Below are 26,297 nucleotides of genomic sequence, written 5' to 3'. Positions count from 1 at the left end.
TGAGAGAGTGATGGAATATAGAGAAGAGGGTCGGTAACGCCGACAGAAACGGGGAAGAGATGGTAGTAACGGAGGGGAGAGAATAAAGGGAGTGTTTTAGAGTGGCTTGTAAGTCAAGACTTCCTAATATTTTCTTCTCAACAGTTGAGAGCCCTCCCCTGCATCTTTGCTTGAAAGAATTGCCTTATTGTCATTTTTACTTTTGGTCAAAGTAGAGTTTCATTCATAGGCCATGTTTGGTTCGGTATTGAAAATGAGTATTGGGACTCTAAAGTCTCTTGGCCAAATATAAATGGTGGTTGGTTCGTTTTTTGACTTACTTTGGGGAAATGTAATTGCATTTCAAATGCTCTCCAAAGTCCTTTAACCCAAAGTACTTTGGGTTAAAGGACTTTTACAAAATGCAACTAATTTTTTTATTATTTTAATTTTGTTACCTTCGCTTGTTGCCACGCCCCACCGCCATCTCCCATCCGTCGCCTCCGGCCACCGCCATTGCCCATCCGTCGTCGTCATCGCCGCCATCGCCGGTTGCCGCCGCCACCACAGGTTGCTGGCCGGCGGCTGCTGCGGGTCACCGATCGACCGCTACCGCCTTTTTTTCAAAAAGAAAAAATATTTTGCGAAGTTCATTTTCCACCAAACAACATTTATATTAAAGTTGCTTTCCAAATGTATTTTTAAAATACAATTTACCAAACACTACTTACATTTTGAAAAAGGCCTTTAGCCCAAAGGTATTTGCATTTTCTCAAAGTTTCTTGGCCAAATGTTGTACCACACGGGGCCATATTCGCGAATATCGTAGTCCAACTGCTATAACTTCAAAACAAAACAAGTTTTAGATAACCAAATGAATAGTCAGAATAAAGAGAGGTCACACACTCAAAAAGCAAATTTATCAAAATAGACGGCCGATCACCGAATCTGTCTTCGGTAACGAGCGCACACTGGGATCTTCATATGTTGCCTTTCGGCGGTGCGCGCCTAGATTTAACGTCTCCAATACCATCATCATGCAAAATAATAAGGTCGAACAAGCACAGATCCGACAATGAGAGTGAAACCCCCACAAAGCTCATCCAATCTCCTTTGAAACCGAACTTTTATATAACGAGATTCGAGAGAAACGAAATCTCGAAAACATATGCCAAAAAACTCCTCGAAATGGAAGAGAGAAGCTTACAAATGTAAACTAGATCGGAAGAAAAAAAAAGCTCCACAAATAGAAAGATGGTAGGAAAAAGGATACAATTCGTATTCCTTCCAAGTCATATATCTCCTTGGTAGAGTGGTTCCCGCACCAATTTGGTCCTATCACTCCGATTGACAAACCATCAATCCTCGCGAATTCTTGTGGACTACGCGTTGCCCACCATCCATCGACCATCGTGCCAAACATGGCGATTCTGATTGATTCAAATATGATTGCGTAGAGGCATTTGCAAAAAAAAAAAAAAAAAAAAAAAGCGAGATCTTGTATAACAAATTTGAAATATGATTGATTCGCCGACATAAGCAGCAATTAAAGTTAATCAAGAGTTAGCCGCGTACTTTTGACTCTCTCTCTCTCTCTCTCTCTCTCCTCTCTGTTTCCAACGGATAGAGATTCAGACATGCCCAACTTGAGCATTTGCAGGCCGAGGAAAGTTTCACATCCAGAATACAATAAAACGAAAAGCACAATTCAAAGCAAAACCACATGAGAACATGATTTGAATAATGCACGGACCTTCCCTATAAGAAGTGGCGCTTTTCGTTTCCCTTTCTCGACATCCCCAGGCCATCTCTCTCTGTGTCACTCCACCATCATCAGAGGGCGTCTCTGTCACTCCACCATACTAACTCAAGACAGGTCTATCTTGTTGTTGTTATTGATGCTTCATCCATCTCTGCCTCGTTTTCTTTCTCTCCATGTCTATCTTCTTGTTGTTATTGATGCTTTTGTGTTTCCAGGTTACGACCCAGAAGGCCGTTTGGGGTGATGAATGTGATGGGGAGATTCTTAGTGCCCATCATCACTGGGTTCCTCTTGATATACTGCTTGGCGGCTGTTACGGAGGCCAAGCAGGCGAAGTACAGAGACCCGAAGCAGCCGGTGAGCGTTCGGATCAAGGACTTGGTGAGGAGGATGACACTGGCCGAGAAGATTGGCCAAATGACCCAGATCGAGCGCACTGTTGCCACGCCCGATGTCATGAAGCAGTACTTCATTGGTAATGTGAATCGATCAGCTTGCTTCGACTCTTTCTTTTTTAGCTCCGTGCGCTCTTTGGAAAAAGTTTGCAACTTTTTTAGCTCATTGAGCTTTGAAGGCTTGGTATTTGTTGATGTTGATCGAGCTAGCTGAGGAATGAACAACTTGTGGTGCAAAGTTGTACGAGAACTCGATCTACTAGGCTGAAGCAATCCGGCGATCACTGTTCGAGAAAAGGAAACAGGGACTGGTTATGTGGACAAGCGGGGATTAGGACTTGATGTTTTGTAATCTGATTGATTGAATCTGTCTCGCCGCAACGAGAGAGGATTATGGGTATGTAATACTTTGTGATTTTGATGTATTTGCAGGGAGTGTGTTGAGCGGCGGAGGGAGTGTGCCGGCTCCGAAGGCCTCGCCGGAGACCTGGGTCAATGCGGTGAACGAGATCCAAAAGGGTGCTCTTTCCACCCGACTCGGGATCCCGATGATTTACGGTATCGACGCGGTTCACGGTCACAACAATGTCTACAATGCCACCATTTTCCCGCACAATGTCGGCCTCGGGGTCACCAGGCAAGCTTCCCTTGACTAGTCTTAATTCAGATAAAAAGAGTGTCAATGTAATTTTTCATTCGGATTTGAACTTCTCGTGTGTGATCAAGAAGCTTCATTACTTTAGAGTGAAAAGTAATCTCAGTCTTGATCGTGTCATATTGTTTGTCAGAGATCCTGTGCTACTCAAGAAGATTGGGGATGCTACTGCACTTGAAGTCAGAGCAACTGGTATTCCTTATGCTTTCGCGCCGTGCATTGCGGTAAATTCGACAACCTTTCGAACGCCAGAAAGATTTTTCTGAAGCAGAAGTCTTCATTGAGCTCAAGCTGAAAGTTCTTACTCGCAGGTATGCCGAGATCCGAGATGGGGTCGGTGCTACGAAAGCTACAGCGAGGATCACCGGATTGTCCAGATGATGACCGAGATCATACCCGGTTTACAAGGAGACCTTCCTGCCAGTTCTCCAAAGGGTGTTCCATTTGTCGCCGGAAAGTAAGAGCCTTCGCGGTTAACAGATGATACTTTTCCCAGTTCTGTTTATTTGCTTTTTGCTAGGTGGTGATGAGGTTATCCATGTTTATGCTCTACATGAATTTTTATGAATTTGTTAGTGCTGTTCACGTTTGTCTTGTTCAGACATGATTTTTTGGCTCATAGATTGATGTTGACTGGATGTGTGATATATTTTAAGCCTCTGTCTGATGACCATAACTCATCCAAAGACCAAAATGGTGATGAAGATAAACCCCGTTGTCAATAATTCTGCAATCGAAGAAAGGCTTAATCGAGATTAAGTCATGTAATTTATGAAGTTTAGTGTTAGAAAATCATGTTAAACGCCTGTCTTCTAGTGCTGATGCTGAGGTCCGGATAACTTCTTTCATGGTCATACGTGGGAAGCACTTTGGGGTGGACCATGTTGTGTTCTCTAGATACAGAACATGTAGCACGTTCGTCCACATGAAAGTAGTAAACAGCTATGAATTCCACCCTTGTCCTGGTCAAGAGTGCTATGATTTCACGGGTTGACTTGTCGATCTCGATTGGACTAAAAGTTTCTCATCGCCATTGCCGTGGTCATATGCTTATCGGTATGTTTGTTCTTGCTTAGGAACAAGGTTGCGGCCTGTGCCAAGCACTATGTCGGAGACGGGGGCACGACAAAAGGCATAAACGAGAACAACACCGTCATCGATTACAATGGACTGCTCAGCATCCACATGCCCGCGTACTTGGATGCCATTAGGAAGGGTGTCGCCACGGTCATGGTGTCGTATTCGAGCTGGAATGGCAAGAAGATGCACGCGAACCGTGATCTTGTTACTGGGTTCCTGAAAAACAAGCTAAGATTCAGGGTAAGGAAATGAAAAGGAACCAGAGAATCGGATGTAATGAAGTTTTCCTACTCGTGAAGTTTTTGTTCTTACTAATGAACAAACAGAGCTGAGAATACAAAATTTTCCAGGGTTTCGTCATATCGGATTGGGAGGGCATTGACAGGATCACATCTCCTCCTCATGCTAACTACTCTTACTCTGTTCAAGCCGGAGTCACTGCAGGAATCGACATGGTGAGTTCGGCAAGGAATATCAATCTTGATTTGTTATGATTTTATAGGCTCGAGAAGACACATTGTCATCGTTTTTTTTTCTCGCAGGTCATGGTGCCCAACAAGTTCAATGAGTTCCTTGATGACCTGACTTCTCAGGTGCAGAACAATATAATCCCGATGAGTAGGATCGACGATGCCGTGAGGAGGATCTTGAGGGTTAAATTCGTCATGGGACTTTTCGAGAAACCGCTGGCCGATAACAGCCTGGCCAACCAATTAGGAAGCCCGGTATGTTGCTGCGAATTAATTTGGCTTAAGCGAGCAACAGTATCGATCTTTCCGATTCCTGGAATAAGTCTCTCCGGCTAAAATAAACATCACAATGCTGAACAGGAACACAGAGAACTGGCAAGGGAAGCTGTGAGAAAATCACTGGTGCTTCTAAAGAACGGGAAATCCATGGGCAAGCCGTTGATTCCGCTTCCTAAGAAAGCACAAAAGATACTTGTTGCCGGAAGTCATGCCGACAACTTGGGCTATCAATGTGGAGGTTGGACAATTACATGGCAAGGACTTAGCGGCAACGATCTCACGATCGGTATGGTCCGAGCATTTCCTGCTGGATTAAGTTTGAATGAAAAGTATTTCCATGTAAACGATGGCGTATTGTCGACATGTTGCAGGTACCACGATCCTCAATGCGGTGAAGAGCGCGGTCCATCCAGATACACAAGTAGTTTACAACGAGAACCCCGACGCGAACTTCGTGAAGTCCAACAACTTTGCATACGCCATTGTCGTCGTAGGGGAGCTGCCTTATGTAGAGACATTCGGCGATAGCTTGAACTTGACCATCTCCGAGCCCGGGCCAAGCACTATCAGCAATGTGTGCGCGTCTGTCAAGTGCGTGGTGGTCGTCGTCTCAGGCCGCCCTGTCGTCATCGAGCCCTATGTCTCGAAGATAGATGCCCTGGTGGCCGCTTGGCTTCCCGGGACCGAAGGCCAGGGAATCGCCGATCTCCTGTTCGGCGACTATGGTTTCACCGGCAAGCTAGCGCGGACGTGGTTCAGGAGCGTGGATCAGCTGCCGATGAACGTGGGGGACCCGCATTATGACCCGCTCTACCCATTCGGGTTCGGCCTGACGACCAAAGGCACCAAGGAGGGCGATCCTACATATTCTTGAAAAGATGGATGCATTCGTATAATTATTTTTCGATTGTTTTGAACCGCTGTCTTCACTGCTCGATAAACCCAACAAATTTCTGATCATTTGTGTTGCCCCGCTTACAAAATTATCTAAAATGATTGGCTAATGAGGTTCTTAATTGCAGATAATCGGAAAAATTATAAAAAAAAAGTCATAACTTATTGCAATTGTACCAATTTAGTTGAGGATTCAAATGGCAAAATAAAAAAAAATTATAATTAAATTGATATAATTACAATAAATTTACGATTTTTTTTATAATTTTCTCTTGATAATCAAAGTCTGTAACTGCGTGCCTATCTCCATCCATTCAAAATTCAAGTAAGTTGCATCTCCAAGAGCAAAGACGGAAATAAAATCAGCTGTTTCCCTTCTCGAGATAATGATCTCAATTAATGCCCTCGAAATCTCCAGACAAGTCATGTCCGGATTAGGATTACTGCCATAAAAACATTATCATGTAATCAACCACCCTTGTCTCTGTGGCTCTATATATATATAGAGTTAAAAACCACAGTGAAAGCAATTAGGACTTTATAGCTTGAAGTTGAAGAAGCACCGAAGGTAATTGCAAAAAAGTCCTGCTCTCGCTCATTGTATTGCCTTTGCTTATGTTGTTAATTTGTTTCTGTGGGGGCAAGATTTGCCGGTTGTTTATAAGGGTTCTGCGCTGATTTCGACCGTCTGACTATATTTTCAAAGTACTTAAATGGGCGGGATCGGGAAATTCTCGATCGCATTAGTGAATCTGGTTACTTCACCGATTCGTCGGTATCGTAGAATTTTTTTTTGCCAATCCATCGGATTTGCTGTCGAATGAACCCATCGCCAATGACTTGACACCTTTTTGTTGGATTGGACGTGTCATCTTTTATGAAGCACTTAGGACTCCTCGAATTGGCGAATTGGCAAATTAAGCATCTTGATTTAAATGCAAATTTTATGAGATAATTATATGATTCCTTCTCGAATGGTCAATTTTGCTTATCATAATCAGACGATTCGATCTAAATTTTTACTTCATGAGAGAATTATGTGATTCCTCCATTTGAACTTAGAGATTTGAAGTTATCCTCAAAGCAAAAAATCATAAACAGATCAGCAAACTGACTCTCCCGTAAGCCTAGGGAACAAAAACTGATGATATCTCTTATAATGATCGTGCCTTTCTCAGACCAAGCAAACTCATGATCATCTTCATCTTGCAGGATCATTGACCTTAGCGAAGCAAAGATGGCGAAGCTCTCATTCCTTTCAATGGGGATGATCCTCTTCCTGTGCTGTTGCTCGGCCGCTGCAGCAGCGAGGACGGCGCCGGCCGGCCAAGGCTACTCGAAGTACAAGGACCCCGGTCAGCCCGTCAACGCCCGGATAAGAGACCTCATGCAGAGGATGACGCTCCAGGAAAAGATTGGCCAGATGACTCAGCTCGACCGCGCCTCGGTCACCCCGGAGATCCTGAGGGACTACTCCATCGGCAGCGTGCTCAGCGGCGGAGGGAGCGTGCCGTTCCCCAAGGCCAAGGCCCGAGACTGGATCGACATGGTGAACAGCTACCAAAACGGCTCTCTCTCCAGCCGCCTCGGGATCCCGATCATCTACGGCATCGACGCGGTCCACGGGCACAACAACGTGTATCAAGCCACTATATTCCCGCATAATGTCGGTCTCGGGGCTACGAGGTAAGCAGTCTTTAGCATCCTATGCGTATATCAAAGTGATTATCAGTGTGTCGATTGCAATGTTTTCGACGCAACCATCTTTCTTTGATCATTCTTGGGAGTATAGTTTGAGGAAAAGTCACTGTTTCATCTTTTCAGGGATCCGGATCTCGTGAAGAGGATCGGGGCTGCGACCGCACTCGAAGTCAGGGCGACGGGGATTAACTATGTGTTTGCGCCGTGCATTGCCGTGTGTATCAATTTGTTCCTGATAATTTCAACGAACATCCGGTTTCGAGTGTTCTTGGCCCATTTATGATTCTCTTTTTCAATCTCGAAACCGTGAATCAGGTATGCAGAGATCCGAGATGGGGCAGATGCTATGAGAGCTACAGCGAGGATCCATCCGTCGTTCAATCCATGACATCAATCATCTCCGGCTTGCAAGGCGAAATTCCCGCCGGCGGGCGGAAGGGAGCGCCTTATCTCGGCGGAAAGTAAGCTTTTTTATTTTTTATTTTTATTAGGCTAGTATGATTGTGCTATTTGACTAAGTTCTATGAAGTTATTATCTCACAACTTTGGGACAGTGACAAGGTTTTGGCCTGTGCAAAGCACTATGTGGGAGATGGTGGCACCGCAAGGGGCATCAATGAGAACAACACGGTGGCTGATTGGCATGAAATGCTGAGCATCCACATGCCCGGTTACTACAAAGCCATAATCGAGGGCGTGTCGACGATCATGGTCTCGTACTCGAGCTGGAACGGAGTGAAGATGCACGCCAACCGCTTCCTCGTCACGGACTTCCTCAAGAACACCCTGAAGTTCAGGGTATGTCTCTCCTCATCCTTGCCCTTTGTGATTGATGCAGACTGCGGATTGAGTTGAATCAACTGGTTCCGAATTCTTCGCAGGGCTTTGTGATATCCGATTGGGAAGGGATCGATAAGATCACCACCCCCGCCGATGCAAATTACACGTACTCCGTTCAGATGGGGATCGGAGCCGGGATCGACATGGTCAGTGGCCATGGCTATCTCCTTTTCTATTCACGCAAAAGTATCAGGTTGCCGAATCAATCTTAAACGGCAAGTGCTTTTGTTTTGCTTTCTTTCTGCTCCTAGGTCATGGTTCCCTACAATCACACAGTGTTCATCGATACCCTGACCCGACTGGTCAAGGCCGACGTGATCCCCATGAGCCGGATTGACGACGCCATCGAGAGGATCTTGAGGGTGAAGTTCATGACGGGCCTATTCGAGAAACCTCTGGGCGATCAGACCTTTCTTTCGCAGCTTGGAAGCCAGGTTAGAGGATGCAAGAGCACATTACCTATCAGACTGGACTATTTATGAAGCGTACACAAGCATTGTTCTATTCCAAAACTCTGTGTCATTGTAGGAGCATAGGGATTTAGCAAGGGAAGCAGTTAGAAAATCACTGGTTCTGTTGAAGAACGGGCACAAAGCGGATCCCCCGGTGTTGCCGCTCGCCAAGAACGCCTCGAAGATACTCGTCGCCGGGACTCATGCCAACAACTTGGGCTATCAATGTGGTGGTTGGACCATCACTTGGCAGGGTGGAAGTGGCAACAACCTAACCAGCGGTACATCCTCTTTCCTTTCTCTTGAGTACACTGCATGTGCAACAATTGATGTCATGACGTTTTCACGCTTACGTGTTTTCATCAAAGTAGGGAGTTTCTGATGAAGTTGATCCATGATCTTATGCGCACTTTGGCTATAGGGACCACCATCCTAGGCGCGATAAGTAAGGCCGTGGACCTCGACACGGAAGTGGTCTTCAGCGAGAACCCGGACCCCGACTTCGTCCGATCGCACAACTTCTCGTACGCCATCGTCGTGGTCGGGGAGCTTCCCTACGCGGAGACGGCGGGAGACAGCACGAACCTGACGCTGGCAGAGCCGGGCGGGGACATCATCCAAAAGGTTTGCGGGGCGGTGAAGTGCGTGGTGGTCGTGGTCTCGGGGAGGCCAGTCACGATCGAGCCGCGCGTGGACCAGATGGACGCGCTGGTGGCCGCGTGGCTGCCGGGGAGCCAGGGGGAAGGGGTGGCCGATGTCTTGTTCGGGGACTACGGATTCACTGGGAAGTTGCCGAGGACGTGGTTCAAGACCGTGGATCAGCTTCCCATGAACGTGGGGGACCCTCACTACGATCCCCTCTTCCCATTTGGTTTCGGGCTTACCACTGAGCCCACTGGGGGACAGTGAGGGAGACAATTGAGAGTGCGACTAGTTCTTCTGGATCTTTAGGTTTTATTTTATTTTCGAACATCTAGTGGGAGATTCCTTCCGGGTATACCCAGTCATTTGGATTGAAGATGGTTCAAAAATTTAGGATTTGGAACAACTTGAATAATCGTCATTGGGGTATTCTGGTTGTTTCCCATTTCGTGGAATTTTACTCTTTTTTTTTTTCCTATCTGTCGTATGAATTTGTAGTCTATAATTTCTCTTGGGGACCTTACGTTTCACCTACAGGATCCCAAAATGTTATAACATTAACAAAGTAGCCTACCAGTGGTGCCACGTTATAAAAATATCAAACGATGTGATAAAAACTATCGGCGAGAACCCCTGATGCCAGAACGGCGACACGATCAAGTTTTTAGTTAATATCAGGTTGTATATAAACGCATATCACAAATATGACGAGCCTCATAAATGACAGAAACTTGATTAGTCAAATGATAAAATACTTATTCTAATGAAGAAATGGCTTATTAATCAACTACGACCTAACAATAGACTATGAAGCCAAATGGTGTGAAAGCCCGAAGTTCATATAACAGCAAATCAAAGCAAATAAGCAGCTGCGGTAAGTGTAGTCGTACAATAGGTCTGTCGGTCATATGTACAAAAACGCTAGCTCTACACCTCAACATCGATCCAAGTATAGCAGAAGATATGAGCACCCTACGTATCTAAAATACCAAGTTACGAGTACTTTACAATGTTCACTTCGGCATCAAATTTTTTTGTACAGCGTCCACCATCTCTGCACTTTCTGCACATGTGAAGGTCCAAATGTCACTCTTTAACAGCTAAGAAAAATGTGGATCTCCAGCGGCAGACATTTGTGCTAAAGTCTCCTTAAACTATGCAGATGCTGAAAAAATTAGATATTAACAGATGCCTTATCGCTGAACAAAAGTATGTCTATAAAGATTAGGACAGGTTCAAGACTGAGCAGAGTTCTAACCTTATCCTCACTCCGCATTGTGTGACTGGTCATGCTCGATAAAGTCCAACGCGTCATCCTTGGAAACAAGATTGACACGGCTTACTCGATTTTTGTGTGTCACACCATATATCTGGTCCGCAACCTTCACAAGTTCAGGCCGGAAGGTGGTGGTTATGAACTGGGTGCTTGATGTGTCTGCCAGGCGCCGAATCATATCTAAAATGATGATTTAAGGATATCCTGAAAGGAGCGTGTCTCCACACAGATTACTAGTTTAAAAAGCTGAGCATTAATAAATGGACACACAAACATTTGTACTTTGCCCTGGAGGTGTGACAATCTGCCAGCATTCACTTGGGAAAGAATTGCATCACAGAAAGGCCTAAATGACAACAATCAGGCATTTGATTAAGATTTGCATGTGAACTAAGGACTAAGGAGTTCAGGAATGCTAAAGACCACGTCGAGATAAAGGGAAAAAAGGATACTCCCGACTGCTGTTCTGTACTGAGGATCCAGTGCTGCGTCTATCTCATCGAAGAGATAAAAGGGAGCAGGATCGCATCTTTGTATAGCAAAGATTAAAGCAAGGGCAACAACAGTTTTTTGACCTCCAGACAACTGCTTCATCGATTGTGTCTCCCCTTGCCCAGTAAAAGAAACCTGCAATGCCACGAATCAGTCTCGGAAAGAAGATAATTCTGTTCTCGCAATCTGGAAGATATCATTAATTGGTCCCAAGGTTGGAGGCAGTTCCATATCCAAAAGCCAAAATTCTAAGGGAAAAACACACCCTTTTACCTCCCAATGGACCACCCCCTCATCTATTCATAAACTCCCTTTAACTGTTTCCTGAAAGATTTTTGGAATAGAAACAGAATATAGCATAATACTCCATGTGGCCAAGCACTTAATTAAAGTGCTTGGGTTGTTTTTTTTTTTTGTGTGGCTTTTCCTCGTAAGGACTTGGGATGTGTTCTGCCGTTAGGAAACAGCAGAAGGATCATTGGCTGGATATGTTAAAAGGGCATGCTTCACATACTAAACCTGTCATAATGGAAATTGAAATGCCACAGCAAGAGATGACATGCCTTGACTTTAACACCGATGTATTTCTCTACCCTTCCCTCTAAATCTGCTTCGCGAGGTCCATCCTCATCTTGATCATCATCAGCAAGATCCCCATCCTGCAAGTTAAAGCATAACATGATATATGTATTAGCTTACAGTGAAAATGAGCATTACAGAGATGGACATTCAACCATCTCTCTAGAGAGGGTAAAGCATAAAAAAAAAATGACAGGCAAAGCCATGATTCCGGCTACAGCATCTGTTCCCAGTTCCCACCAAAAGGGTAAAAGTCCTCTCTCAAAAATAATAACCAACAAAGAGACAGATGGAAAATAGCTTGTTTGTCAGCGGAGGCATCATCAGAAATATGAGTTGCGAGATAAAATGTCATGACAACTTGTAGAAGGGATATTAGTTTTCAGAAAACAAAAAAATAGAAACCTTTTTCTTCATCATAACCAGATGTCCATGACCGCCTTGTACCAGTTCAGAGAATACTTCTCGAAAATGCCTTGCAACACCTTTGAACGTACGTTCAATTGACTCATCCTTCCTCTGATCTAAAACTGATATTAGTTCACCAATTTTCTGCAATTATAGAAGGAATTTAATAAGGAAATAATCCGACTTTAGCTCACATAAAAGCTTATTACAAAAGAATATTTCTCAAAATGATACCTCGTCACCAGCATCTAGTTCCCTCTGCCTTTTCTCCAGCTCCTCCCTTTGCTCTGTGAAGTTCACGTACTGATCAAGTGCTTTCTTGTTTACATGACTGAACTGTTGGAGCTGCTCGTTGCATCTGTGAAGCATCTTCTGCAATTCTTTGATGCTCCTCCGTTTATACCTATAATCTCAAACATAATATAATTAAGGTCTGATGAGCTTCAACAGTGGCAACCAATTCAAATTAAGTAGGAATTACCTATTTTTTTTATCATGCAAGTCCTAAATTTAGAAAGAGGCATTAAGTAACAAGAAATCGCACTTGCAGCTCTCTCTCAAAATTCAGTAGCAATTACCTTTTTTTTTTTCAATCAAGTCCTAAAATTATAAAGAGATATCACATAACAAGAAATTGCACTTGCCCCATTCCCTTCCCCTTCCTCTTGTGCACCCTTTTTAAAGCAAGGTTTTGCTGTGACGGCTGAAGTGAAAATGATTGCTATTGAATACCAAAATAGTAGCGAAAGTTTACACTTTGGGAAGATGAAATCATTTTAAAGATCCAATTTCAAAGAGACCGCTAACTGTGACAGAGTACAAAACTCTAGCCAAAACCATGTATACTTTTCAAACCACAATGAAATTCATCCCGACTTACAAAACAAGAGCAAGGTAAACATCCTAGAAAAGGACATAGGATATCTTCTGCTAGAAATCATAAGCCTAAGTTTGTTGCCACATGTATCAATTAAGAAAATCTCACCTACAGACAACCTCAATTTGAACAATCACAGAAATTATATATAAGATGCATACAGTATGAAAATCAAAACATTTACAAAGTTAGACAAGGGTACATACGTCTCAAAAGCATCAGAAGATAATGGGCCCAAGTTCCTTATTTTCTTTGAGTACTCGTCCTGTTTAGCTATAAGGGCATTCCTTCGGCTAAAAAGTTGTTCAAGCTCTTTAGTTTCATCCTGAAGTGTTTTCTCGTAGTTGTCCTCCAAAGCCTGCATTTGAGCAATCATTTGAGAAGAAACCAAAGAGCAGAATACCAACACTTAGTCCACACTGAAAAAATTAAAGAGTACCTTCAACTTCGCCATCTCATCTTTGATCTTTTTGATTTGTTTATTTGTTTCCTCTATACTTCTATTAATTCCTGACAAAGTCAAAAGCGTGAACAAATGACAAAGCTTCAAAACAACAATCAATCCAAAATTTCCACCTTCTAATCGCTGGGTTGCATCAATGACCAATGATTCAGCATCTTTTAGCTCTTGCCACTTTGATTCAGCTTCATTTTCATGCAAATCAGTCTCTGATGAGGATATAATAGTCTCAAACTCTTGCTTCCGCCTCTTGAGGTTAGTTGCAAGGTTAGTCTCAAGCTCGGCTTTTCTTGTTTCCGTCTGCAAAAAACAAAAGTGATGACCAATATGCACAAGAACAGCACAACTATACCCTGGCAAGGTTCTCATTGCCAACCTCAATGCGCTCTGTTTTGCAGGTAACAAGCTGCTTCTTTAGTTCTCTTATTTCACGATTCAGATTTGACAGTGTTTCTTTCTCCTCACGCGTTAGATGATCAATTAAATCCGTGCCCATTTCAGCTCGCTTCATCGCCATGCTGGCTTTGAGCTGATCGATCTGAGTTCTGACATCCACAAGTGATTTCATCTGCAAACAAGTTCTACCGCATAAGCAACAAGGCAGGAGAAAATAAGGGAGGGGGAATGTAGAAGCTCCCATTGGAAACCGCCTTTCAATAGGCCAATAAAGTACGATAAGTGATGTGTCAAGAACATTTATACCTTGTTTTCAGTAGCTTTCGTATTTAACATTTTCTGCTTTTTAGCGTTGGAGATATCTAGCTTAAGCTGTTCCAACTCTGATTTAACATGCGCCAGCTCAGCATCAATTTTTTGCTGCTCAGAGACAAGTTCAGTTATTTCCTGGTCTTTCTGTGAGAAAAGTTCAGTGAAAACAACCCACAAAATCTGGCTAAGATTAAATGAGACAAAGTAGAAAGCAGCTTGGTGTCCTCAGATAGTTTCTCAATGAAAATTATAGGCCCACCCACAAGCAGCCAAGAAACTTAATAGAAAATAACAAATTGCCAAAAAATTTGTGACCATCAGTTAAGAAAGTTGAGACGAAATTTCATTGTAGTAGGCTAGTGGATCCCTGTCATTTCTAGGCCCGATAATCACTTAAAAGACTAAAAAGTGGAGTATGTTTGGCATAAAAGAAATTGTGCATGTGCCTACCCAGCTTGGTCAATGAAGGCATGCTAAACCCACTCAGGAGCCATATTTCCCTAAGGTGAGCTCCACCCGAAACCTGGGTTTTATATTATTGCTGCATCTCTACAAAACAACTATATCCATGGATCTTTAATGCTAGAGACAATGGATCCCTTAGTGGCAGGTTTAAAGCATGAGATTATCTAGAAACCAGATTGAACCTATTTCTGACCCGGCTGACCAGGTCCAATTTCACTGATTCAAGCAGGTCACCACCGCTGGAATCCAATTTTTGGCCAGTCACACTTCAGTTACTATAAAAGAGACCAGTTCTTGGTGCATCCAGGTGAACCGGCAAGTCGCATCCACTTTGAAAAGCACTGTCAAATATGTATTTGACAAGATAAGTAGTAGTCAAACCACCTCTGGGATAAAGAACCAAAGGGATGACTGTTCTGTAAGCAAAAAGGATATTTTGCAGTTCCTCCTTAATATTCTTCAGTTCCTCTTCCTTCATGTTGATCGATTTTGTATTTTGCCTGATTATATTCATAAACTTCAACCTTGAGCGCCTATAGTCGTAGAATCCCCCTGTCATACCACCTTTCTTGCTAACTTGATCACCTGCCACAAAATTAAAAGTGAGTTCCATGTACAGGCGTCAAAAGAAAAGGATCCCATGAATCACTCAATTACATAAAAACTAACCTTCCAAAGTTATACAATCCAGACCGTCATTGCGAGCTACCCTTGTAGCCACATCCAAATCTCGGCAAATCACTGTCCTAGCAAAAACCTAAGCAAATAGGAGATTGCCTTAATATAAATTTGATTTCCATCCAATTTCATTCAGTAAGCTGAACAATAGGATACAAAGTATTACCTACCCGCCAGTACCTATGAAGTGTACCTAAGATACGTGCCCATTACCACCAGTTCCCTCATGGAAGTCTGTTCTTTGTTAGCCAATACTTTGCTATTGTAACGAATTTAAATAAGAAATTGCGATGTGTTCATGAACATGGTGTCTAATGCCAAGGACTCGATATATCTAATCCTTCAATATCTAAGATGAATAACGCCCATTTCCCAATCAAGTGCCCCTCACCTCACACCCTACAGAACCAGTATCCTTTGGATCCTGCCAATACAATCTCTCAAAAGTTCGACTATCATACACATCTAACTTCACTTGAGAAGGGCAGAACAGCAGTGCACGATTTCCATCCAATTTCATTCAGTAAGCTGAACAATAGGATACAAAGTATGAAGTGTACCTACCCACCAGTACCTATGAAGTGGACCTAAGACACGTGCCCATTACCCACCAGTTCCCTCATGGAAGTCTGTTCTTTGTTAGCCAATACTTTGCTATTGTAATGAATTTAAAGAAGAAATTGTGATGTGCTCATGAACATGGTGTCTAACGCCAAGGACTCGATATATCTAATCCTTCAATATCTAAGACGAATAAAAACAAGACTTACGCCCATTTCCCAAACGAGTGCCTCTCACCTCACACCCTACAAAACCAGTATCCTTTGGATCCTGCCAATACAATCTCTCAAAAGTTCGACTATCATACATATCTAACTTCACTTGAGAAGGGCAGAACAGCAGTGCACGAGCTTCTAGCACAAAAATACAGTGAGAAAGACTAACCTGGCCAAATGCGGGAGTGTAATTTGGTAAGAATTTCAGTTTCTTTAATAGAGGTATCACATCTGAACTCTGTGGATAATTTACATTTGGGGGCTTGACCCTGTTCAGAGGTATGAAAGTGACTCGTCCGCCTTTCAGTGAGTTAAGGTGTCTAATAATCCGAGTTGAAATCTCATCGTTCTCAACCACCACATGAAATAAACTGTTTTGAATGAAATGAATCAGTCATCTCAGGAAAATCAAGAAATACAATCAACAAAATCAAGTGAAAACGCGAAAATTACAATACAATTTCCACTTACCTGTTTCCTGCAGTAACTTCCACTGCGGTATAGAACTTCTCATCACAATCAAGCAACTCAATGATGGGACCATAAACCCCAGACATCTGGTACTCTCGGCAGATTTTTCTGACAGAATTAAGCCCTCTCCTCACATCCTGAAAGACAATATACCATATGATACGGTTTAAGAACTACTTTTACAGCCAAATCCATCCTTTTTTCCAATTTATCTGGTTGGACATCCCCAATTTTGTGAAAAAATGATAAGTAAACTCATGTCTACGGCCTTTATAATAAAGACGCAATCAAGTTATATATTGCTAAGGTGAAATTTCCTCTAATGCAATTTGCGAAGACTTCCCGTAAGGCATTTAGTTCAGATCCTAAGTTTAGCAAATCAAAAGAGTCCTGAACAACAATTGATTACAACCTACTCTACTCTCTTCTTGAAAAGTTATTAAGGCCTCATCAAAGAATTGCTCTGGCATTGATTAAAGACTAGCTACTGAAAGATATATCAGGCCCATCCTCACCCCCTTGCCCACTAAGATGGTTGTAAACGGCCAAAGAAAAGAACAGGCAGATAGAACATACAACAAACTGCTTCATTCTGAGTGGACAAACCTATTTCTATTTTCAAGATTATGCAGCAACTTGGAGAAACTTGGCTCTTTACATTGAATTTTTATTTCAGGCATTGCACTTGGCAAACTCAAGTGAAAAAAGGCAGTACAGTAAAGCATTTACAAATCACCTAATGATTTATGATTTGTCGTGTAACTGAGCTCTTTTGTACTAGGGATAATTACACAAATGGTCCTCGATCTTTGCCCCAATGTGCAATGTCGCCTTAGACTTTTAATTTGTTCAATGTGGTCCCTAAACTTTAACCCAATATGCAATGTTCTCCATAAACTTTTAATTTGTTCGATGCGGTTCTTGAACTTTTGGTAAATGTTCAATCTAATCCCTAGACTATATGAAAATGTTCAAAGCTGTCCCTTCATTCATTTAATTTAACGGAATTTGCTTATTTGGCTTCCAATACAATAAGTTTGAATGGTGGACAATAAAATATGGCTAAACGTGGATTATCCACGTAAGATATTCAACTCAAATCAGGATATAATAACCCACGTAATCAAATAACATAGATAATAAGTTTTTCAATTGGTACAAATTAAACAAATTAAAAGGCTGATTATATTATAATACGAGTTGAATATCTTAATCCATGTGTAACGTGTTTTTTTGTCTGTAGCTAAGCTTTTTTTGTATAAGGGATAATTACACAAATGGTCATTGATCTTTGCCCCAATGTGCAATGTCATCCTTGGACTTTTAATTTATTCAATGTGGTCCCTAAATTTTAACCCAATATGCAATGTTCTCTATAAACTTTTAATTTGTTTGACGGTGGCCCTTGAACTTCTAACGTGGATTATCCACGTAAGATATTCAACTCTAATCGGTATATAATAACCCACGTAATCAAATAACATGGATAATAAGTTTTTCAAGTGGTACAAATTAAACAAATTAAAAGGATGATTATATTCTAATTTGAGTTGAATATCTTAATCCATGTACAACGTGTTTTTTTTTTTTTCCACCGCGCCAACGTATCGGATTGAAAGCCAAATCAGTAAATTCCGTTAACTTAAATGAATGGAGGGACAAGATTCAACATCTTCATATAGTTAAGAGACTAGACTAAACATGTACCCAAAGTTCAAGGACAGCGTTGAAAAAATTAAAAATTTAGGGACAACATTGCACATAAGTTCAAGGACCGCGTTGAACAAATTAAAAATTTAGGGACAACATTGCACATAAGTTCAAGGACTGCGTTGAACAAATTAAAAATTTAGGGACGACATTGCACATTAGGCTAAAGTTCACGGACCACATTGAACAAATTCAAGGACGGCACTGCACATTCGGTCAAAGTTCATCAACCATTTGTCATTTTCCTTTTTGTATATGTGTTTGCACCCCTTGATGCCCTATAGTATTTTCTTTCACCAATCCAAAAAAAGAAAAAAGAGGCCAATTTATTCATAAAGATGCAAGTACTTGAATAATTAATTCAAACTTAGCCTATGGTAGTCTGCAGTTAATATTTTGTGGAAAAACTACGCAATCAACCATAATTGCACAATTACTGGACTTTTAAGCCTTCAAATCAATAGGTCAATTCAGTTAGTTTAAATCCGTTTTTGGTCAATCGAGTTAAGAGAATGAGTCAATGCATGTGGCATGGGTTTTCCTTTTTATGACGTGGAATTACATGATTAAAAGCTCAGCCTATATAATGGCCCACAAAAATTATACATATTTCACACAACAGTTCTGCACCAAATCAACCCCAAAAACAATAGTTTAAAAAAGTAAATGCCATCATACTGATCCAGACTATATTTAGAATATATATCAAGTACAGGGAGTCCTTATATAGTATTTACACATTCGATTAGAGTTGAATTGAAAGAATTACTCACACCAGGTGTTGCATGATCAAGGTTCTTCTCTGCCTTATCGACCTCAGCTTTCCACTTATCGATTTGAGTTGAAAGTTCACTTTCCTTGTCCCACAAGGATCTGTCAACAAAGATTATCTTGAAAGAAACCAAAGACATATACAGCATTTTCGAAAGAAGTAATAGAAACCTACTTCCGCTCATCCTGTAGCTTATTCCTCTGTGCCTTATAATCTCTTAGCCTTCCAATTGTGTTTGAAATGAGGGATTCCAACTTCGTAATCTCAGTTTTACGGTTCTCAATGTACACATCTTGCTCACTTGACTCGGTTTTAAGCTGATCAATTTCCTTTTGAAGCTTTTGCTCCTACAACCAGGTAAGAGGAAGAATTCCAATGTTCCACCAAGAACAAACATTAAGAACTTCAAACAGCATTCAGATCATCTCAATAGATATAAAGTCCAACAAAGAACTTTTTTGGCCAGTAATGAAGCCAATGAGTGTATCAGATACTAGGACCCTCTCATGCTACTCTTTTTTAGTCTAAGAAAAAAGGAAAAATAGTGTACTGACTCTAACTAATAAATTAAATTACAAATAAAGAGAATATCCAAAAAGGAAGGGCATGGAAAGGCTTCTTGGATGGCTATTGAATTTCAGTCCCCCTCATAGCATAATTCCAAGGGATTCTTCAGTTTGTTTTGGATTGAAACTGGCACTGGTTAAATGATTACTAGGATTTAGCACATACTGTGCACATGCTCAAAGCTGAAAAGATATATATAAAGAAAATTTATTGGATTGGGAGTTACTTCAAGCAGGCAGTTATTTTGGAAGTGTGATGAAGTGGTAATCTTCCCTCTTTGAAAAGGCTCTTTGAAAGGGATGAACATATGGTAATTTATATTGATAGACTCGTTCGTTAAACTTTTTTGTATTATGCATGGGTAAACTTCTAATGAATGAGAAGCGAGATAACACACTATTTTCCAGTTAAAATATCATTCGCATTGGGAACTCGCATTCCTTTATACACTATCCAAAATAATTTCAATCAAGGCATGGCACATTAGATGCATCGATCAAAGAGAAAATTGTAAGCGGAACATAACACAAGTGTTCTTACCTGAGTTGAATTATTAGAAAGAACTCGTTCAAGTTCATCAATTTCCTTTTGAAGCCATTTATCCCGAGCAGCTTTACTTGAAAATTGGGTGGCCCGACCTTGCTTCTGATATAGAATGCTAAGCTGTTTCTCCCGCTCCATAATTCTATGTCATGAGGAACTTTATTAGTACAAGAGAGTTCTTAGAAGAAGACAGCCAATAGGCAAGTCGTAACAAAATCACGATTACAAATTTAGCAGAATTAAATACAGAAAACTAAATGAATACATGCATGGTTGATCCTATAAGCTTCATTAAATAAGGAGAAGGCAAAACTTAGCAGGAGGAAACAAAAACCTGAATGCAAGGGAAACAGACAGAATCACAACCACTGGTACAAAAAACTTGAAATTAGCCTACAGAAATGACAAAGAACTAAATGGATCTACATAGTTTAGAAGGTCAACAAACTTTTATCGTGTAAAGAGTTCTCAAAACAGAAATCCATCCCTATGACAACAAGAAAACTCAATAAAGGAGTTCAGTCTAGTAGACGCCAACTCACATGGTATGGACAATAAAAATGATTTACCAAGAGAAAAGACGAGACTGACAATAGTGGAAGCAATTTACTACCAAATGAGACAAAAGCATATTGTTTATGGATTTGACGATTTATCCATAAAACATGCACTTTTTGAAGATGCGCTGTATTACCCTTTAGTTATCTCCTGTTCTTCAACAACTTGCTTGTCGTACTGAGGAATAATATTATTGAGCTCCTCGGTTGAGTCCTGAATTTCTTTCTGTAAAATCTCAAGCTGTTTCGCTGCTTCCTCCTGAAAGAAAAAGAATTCAAAGCATGTCCTTTCCATAATATCCAAAATTGAGTAGGAGATCTCGTAAATAATCACAGATATACCTTGGCTCTGATTATCCCTGAAATTTTTTCTTGCAAGTCCTTGACATCAAGCTCAAGCTCTGTCTGCTTTTTCACAGCTTCTGTTCTTCGCTGTTCTGCTGCTTCTCTTTCCTTACTTAGGCCACTAACTGCTTTAATTAGTTCTTTCAATTTTTCGTCCAACTCTCTGGACTTCTCACGAGCATCGAGAGAGCTGTTGTAACTTTTAATTGACGTGTCAGATACCTTCGACCGAGCCTCCTCTATCTAAAAGAGGCAAAATAACCACTCAGACATCAATTGCCTCCTGATCAATTGTTTCGGCCCTAGAATAACTATATACATATAATCTACACAATCATTCTTAATGAACAATAAATCAACTGAATTTGAGGAAATATAGCCACCCTGATCACACTTATAATCTTTACATACGGTCGCACAATTAATATGCTTGGCACAATAGTTAGAGCATCATGCAATTATCAGCGCACTTCATGATCGCGTAGAAACAAATTAAGGTTGGAGAAGATAGACAAACCAACTAGATTCATGCCTGACAAATAATATGGAAAATAACAACACGTGTATAACTGATGACTACTTTCTAGATAAACTTAAGCATCGAAAAACGCAAAATCAAACCATCCAAATCCAGACAAGTATATTTTTCCCTACATCTACAATTGCAAGCACATTCTAGAGGGGGTGATTCACATTGCTTGCAGTAAAATATTCAATCTCTAGATGGTTTACTGGCTTTAATATATCAATTGACAAGCACTAATTCCAAAAGATGACTCGACAGAAGCATTCATCACTAAGCATTGCCACAAATCCACGTCCTATCCAAGTTTGTCCTCAAGTAGCAGCACCAACCAAGCAACGTCGCATCCTATTCTCCATCTCCTCAAATCAGTACTGTCACCCACCGATTTACTGCCAGCAGCCCCTTCAATCACTCGTATTATCGGTTTCAGTGGTCAATCCTCACAATCCTAAATAATTATACCTGGGTGCACTAAACAATTGGCGTTGAAATTGCTCCTCCCAACTATTTCTGTTTCACCATATCAAAAGCAGGAAGAAAACTTCACACCTACTACTATTGTAAATCTAGTTTCTCCATTTCCATATCATGCATGTCTACTTTTAAGAAAAGGGAAAAGTTTGATACTAACGTAATGCATAGTTATTTAACCCTGCTAGCGCTTGGAACAGTATTTCGCACTTACAAACAGCTTAGTCCCATTAAAATCTATATATTTTGCCACTCCATAGGTTGAATTTACAAATTCGAATAAATAGTAGTGTTCACAAATTTGAGGTTGTACAGTTCATTTGAGGTAATTTATGTGTTAAAAAAATACTATCATTGGTCGTAAATAGCCGACTACTTCACAAAGCCAGGTATGGATGTTACATCAAATCTCACTACTGTGTTTGGAAAGTAACAAAAAGTTAACAGGACAAGTTTGGGACAAGGCCAGTCATTCCAAACCCGTCCCACTTCCATCTCTATCATCTCAGTAAATTTCAAAAGCAAAACCAGGTTGGCCTCAAGTTCATAAAAGATAGACCAATAAGAAAGAATTAAAAAAATTATGCATAAGCTTCTGAACCTCAGCCAGAAAACTTTGTATAATATTCAATCATGTTATGACGAGTTTATAGTCCTAAGTACTATAGCTGATTAACTGACAAAAAATGGAATATAAGCAGATGCAATTCTTATTGGTCTAGACACCACCTCGGCTAACTTTTGCCTAGCATCTTGAAGCTCCTTATCATAAATTGTGTATTCCAAGGATTTACGCTGCTTGTCAAGCTGTTGATATTTTCGCAATTCCTCTTTCTCCTCATCCAGTTCCTTCAGTCTCTCATCCAAATACTGAACAACTTGGATAATCTGCTTCCTCTTATTACCTACACAGAAGAAAGCAATAAGATCAACAAATAATAAATACCCATGCAGGAAGGATACACTTCAATGACTTACCAGTTTCCTGCATGATTTTCTTACTCTCACGACGTCTCTCCTCATAAACTCTAGTACCACCAATCTCTTTCAACAAGTCCAGCCGCTCAGAGTCTTTCATCAAAGTCAGTGACGCTATCTACAACCACACAAAGGGAAGAAAGAAGATAGCAAACAATACAGAAAAAGAATTCCAGAGAGTTTTGGAGAAACTTAGAGAATTATGAGGGCATACCTTTCCTTGTTGCACCACATAGTAAGGATTAGAGCGAGAAAACCCAGCACTTTCCAGTATATTCATAACTTCAGTTTTCCTGCAATCAGCATAGCTTGAAAATTCAGTCACAAAAGTCTTAAGATAAGGTTTAAGACATGAACGCACTTGGGTTACACATTCCCCGACAACAAGGAACACTCACGTGATGTGCTTTCCATCCAAATAATACTCATCCTTCTTCAAACCAACAGTTCTGCGCAAGCGCACTTCCTCCTTATCAACCTGTCGTGGAGCGTGCACCAAAACTAAGACCGATCAATAGAGATAATAACAATTTTTTTCTCAAATAACATATCAAAATGTAAGGCCCAGAAGTAGATCGCAACGGATGTCTTAAGGAAATTGCGAAGATGAATAGTTCTGTCTCTACAGTAGTGCCAACAATTGGCACAAATATCTTCTCTTCAGCTGGTAAAACACTAAATTTAAGCACTCCAGAAACCATTAAGGCAGAAAGCACACAGTACTCTGAATAAATTCACTGTCGCAACATCGTAAAAAGGAAACAAAGACCATTCCATTTTCACTCAAATCAAGAAACCTTAATGTAAATAGGAATATTACCGGAATGCGGTTGTCAGAATTATCAAAGACAATCTCCACAAAAGCGGATAAAACTTGGTGCCCTGCACCTTCCTGTTAATTCCAGCCAGTATCATAAGTACACTTATATAGTAACACTTCAAAGGACAAAAAGCATGCTGAATATATGGTGAAACATACATGGAGAAGGGCATGTCTATCTTCACTGCGCAGGTTCTGAAAAATATCGCTTAACACGAATCTTATTGCTGCATCACATCCAAAGAGTATATGTTCCTTATAAGTTTCACAACTAGCCAGTAGATATAAAAGAGAAAATAACAACAATTAACCTCTTTTCACTTACCATGAAAAAAGTTTGATTTGCCAGATCCATTAGCACCAACTGCAGATCAATTTGGCAGGAGAATTATAAAGGGTATTCTTGAAGTATATAATATAACTGCTACACCAACAAACCAACGATATTTAACAGGGGATGACAATTGACAGGAACTAGATATGCCCATAGAAGATAGTAAGCTGTCATTATGGTGCATATAGACCAATCATAGTAGCACAGCTCTCCTGAATATAGACACTGTCAAAGTAAAATATAGTTTAAAAAGCAAGGCACCCTTTCCAGTATTTTGAAACATGAATCAAAATTTAGTCAATGAAGATGTGCTTCTCTAGTTCCAGAAAACCATAAAGGTCATAAAATGATTTTGCAAATATGGATAACTGTCAATAGTTATTATATGAACTTAAGGGAAAACCTTAAAGTTCAGTGATCATGTGACATATAGACAGCCAATCATGATCTGACATAGGGGCACGCCTGGTACTTGAAAACATTACAAGAATTCAACATAAGAGAAAATCACAAGAAAGGAGGATCACTCATACCAACACAGTTAACTTTTGGACTGAAAGTTGATGTAGCAACTTGTTCTCTGTAGCTCTTGAACCCTTCGATGATAACCTGACCCAATATTCAAGTGACAGAGGTATAACGCAACTAGAAGGTAGCAATAATCATAGAAAGCACCGAACAAAGCAAGTTTCGAAAATAATAGCTCATCCCAGCCACAAGTACCTGCTTGATGTACATCTTGTAATTATCAAATCAGCAGGCCTCTGCAGACTAAATGCAGAATTGTCTCTCAGCTGCAATCGAATTAGAAACCGAAGCTCGAAATACGCTTGCAACATTAAACAATCTCATCACAACCTAAAGGATCAGAGCTACGACACTAGTACGATGTTCTAGGTCCTCATACAGAGATAACAAGAGAAACTATCTCAGAGCTTGAACTGCTGCATAAAACATAATAACTGCAAGCAATTTCCATTCTGGAGCATAAAAAGCGTACACATGTAGAAACGACAAAATCGTTCCCACTGTTCAAAACTATCCAACAAAAAGAACAACCACGTACAAAGTCTGGGAACGCTCAAAACAGAGTTCAAAACCCTAGAGACCTAATATGCGAGGAAGACAACGCCACTCGCACAATCCAGCTCGGAACAAACCAAGCAAACGGCGAGCAGCAAATTCTAGGGTTCCGGCGAAGCGGAAGACAAGTCCAACTCTGCAGCTCAAAAGATTCCTAGCACGTCAGCATAACCAGCAAGCAGCAGCAGCAGCAACTAGAGGGAGGAGCTCATGGTACGAGAAAAAAGGTGAAAAGGGAAAAACCCTCCGAATTCTACTTCGCGAGCCATCAAGGGTGGCAGCGGAGAAAAATGGAGGACTTACATTTGAACAGTGGGGGGGCCGAAGTCGCTGAAGCTTGCGGAGGAAGACTGGGAGTTGACGTCACCGATCCGCCATGGGAGAAGCTCGACGAGGGGAGAGGAAGAGGGAGAGAGGGGAGGATGGGGGAATCGGAAATGGGCGCGAAGGAACGGAAATCTTCTCGCTTTTCAAAGGAGAGGGATCTTCAGAATTGCCATAACTGCTTTGAGCTTGTGTGCTGGTGCGGGTCGGGTTTAGTACCGACTTCTCCCCGAATCGCGGCTTGTGTCGACTGTCGTGTAAGAACTAAAGCAGCCAACTTCTCAGTTAGTTTTATTGAAAAAAAACCGACACAAACAGTCCTTAACTTTTGATCGAATATATAATATGATCTTAAATTTTTAGTTTAACTAATATGAATTCTGAAATTTAGCCCAAAGTAAGGCACTATGTGATCATGATATTTCAATTTATTTGATGTGATTTTCGAATTTTTTAAACATATTTAATTTAGTCTCTAAATTATAAGAAAATATTCAAAATCATCCCTGAATTTGAATTAATAGAAGCACTATACTAAGTATCTTTCTATAATTCAGAGAATAAGTTAAACATGATCCAAAAATTCATGGATCATATTGATCAAATTAAAGTTCGGGAGCTACGTTACACGGTAGATAAAAATTCAAAGGTTATTTGTGTCACTTTTATTATTCATTCTTTACAAAAAAAAATAATAGATTTTTTATTTTTACCTTCATTCAAATATGGTTTTTATTTTTACATTTTTGTTCTGTGTAGATGCGAGGTTCCAAGATTCGGGGACTAGAGCAAAAACTAAGAATGACAAAGGTGGATCAAACACATTATAGAGAAAATTTTCAAATAATGATATGAAGTGTCCTTATTTTTCAATATTTCGTAATAGATATTATTTTAAATAAGGACCTGAAGTGGACACGACAATTTC

At 40.7% G+C, this 26,297-nt stretch overlaps 3 protein-coding genes across 11 annotated transcripts; 2 read left to right on the top strand and 1 right to left on the bottom strand.

The window, feature by feature from the left end:
* The first annotated feature begins 1,929 nt into the window (after positions 1 to 1,929).
* LOC115735456 (beta-glucosidase BoGH3B-like) lies at positions 1,930 to 5,525 on the top strand. Its single transcript, XM_030666696.2, has 9 exons — positions 1,930 to 2,216; positions 2,569 to 2,773; positions 2,925 to 3,015; positions 3,103 to 3,248; positions 3,868 to 4,111; positions 4,222 to 4,326; positions 4,414 to 4,596; positions 4,702 to 4,906; positions 4,992 to 5,525. The coding sequence occupies exons 1-9, from the start codon at positions 1,985 to 1,987 to the stop codon at positions 5,492 to 5,494; spliced, it is 1,914 nt and encodes a 637-aa protein (XP_030522556.1). The 5' UTR covers positions 1,930 to 1,984; the 3' UTR covers positions 5,495 to 5,525.
* A 537-nt stretch (positions 5,526 to 6,062) lies between these two features.
* On the top strand, positions 6,063 to 9,602 carry LOC115735436 (beta-glucosidase BoGH3B-like). Its single transcript, XM_030666670.2, has 9 exons — positions 6,063 to 6,082; positions 6,727 to 7,200; positions 7,339 to 7,429; positions 7,531 to 7,676; positions 7,770 to 8,013; positions 8,097 to 8,201; positions 8,307 to 8,489; positions 8,584 to 8,788; positions 8,929 to 9,602. The coding sequence occupies exons 2-9, from the start codon at positions 6,752 to 6,754 to the stop codon at positions 9,414 to 9,416; spliced, it is 1,911 nt and encodes a 636-aa protein (XP_030522530.1). The 5' UTR covers positions 6,063 to 6,082; positions 6,727 to 6,751; the 3' UTR covers positions 9,417 to 9,602.
* A 365-nt stretch (positions 9,603 to 9,967) lies between these two features.
* Positions 9,968 to 25,577, bottom strand: LOC115735334 (structural maintenance of chromosomes protein 3). Of its 9 annotated transcripts, none has more exons than XM_048283594.1 (30): positions 25,349 to 25,577; positions 24,686 to 24,756; positions 24,496 to 24,571; positions 23,954 to 23,992; positions 23,788 to 23,855; positions 23,629 to 23,700; positions 23,207 to 23,286; positions 23,023 to 23,101; positions 22,809 to 22,926; positions 22,560 to 22,735; positions 20,831 to 21,076; positions 20,626 to 20,747; positions 19,929 to 20,073; positions 18,996 to 19,168; positions 18,823 to 18,922; positions 16,340 to 16,476; positions 16,038 to 16,239; positions 15,084 to 15,171; positions 14,850 to 14,999; positions 13,944 to 14,095; positions 13,618 to 13,809; positions 13,358 to 13,541; positions 13,221 to 13,291; positions 12,988 to 13,139; positions 12,139 to 12,307; positions 11,902 to 12,048; positions 11,481 to 11,576; positions 10,878 to 11,052; positions 10,408 to 10,605; positions 9,968 to 10,212 (listed from the first exon to the last, which is right to left on the bottom strand). In XM_048283594.1, exons 2-29 carry the CDS (start codon positions 24,698 to 24,700, stop codon positions 10,415 to 10,417), a joined length of 3,615 nt encoding a protein of 1,204 aa, XP_048139551.1. In that variant the 5' UTR covers positions 24,701 to 24,756; positions 25,349 to 25,577; the 3' UTR covers positions 9,968 to 10,212; positions 10,408 to 10,414. The 9 variants fall into 9 exon arrangements, with proteins under 9 accessions (XP_048139551.1, XP_030522397.1, XP_048139553.1 ...); XM_030666537.2 differs by having other exon boundaries at positions 24,686 to 24,726; XM_048283596.1 differs by lacking the exon at positions 25,349 to 25,577 and adding an exon at positions 25,123 to 25,253.
* Positions 25,578 to 26,297: the final 720 nt, after the last annotated feature.

This window comes from Rhodamnia argentea, chromosome 8, assembly GCF_020921035.1.
Source record: "Rhodamnia argentea isolate NSW1041297 chromosome 8, ASM2092103v1, whole genome shotgun sequence".
Taxonomy (NCBI): domain Eukaryota; kingdom Viridiplantae; phylum Streptophyta; class Magnoliopsida; order Myrtales; family Myrtaceae; genus Rhodamnia; species Rhodamnia argentea.
Note: the sequence above shows the minus strand (reverse complement) of the source record. Positions and strands in the feature narration are given on the sequence as shown.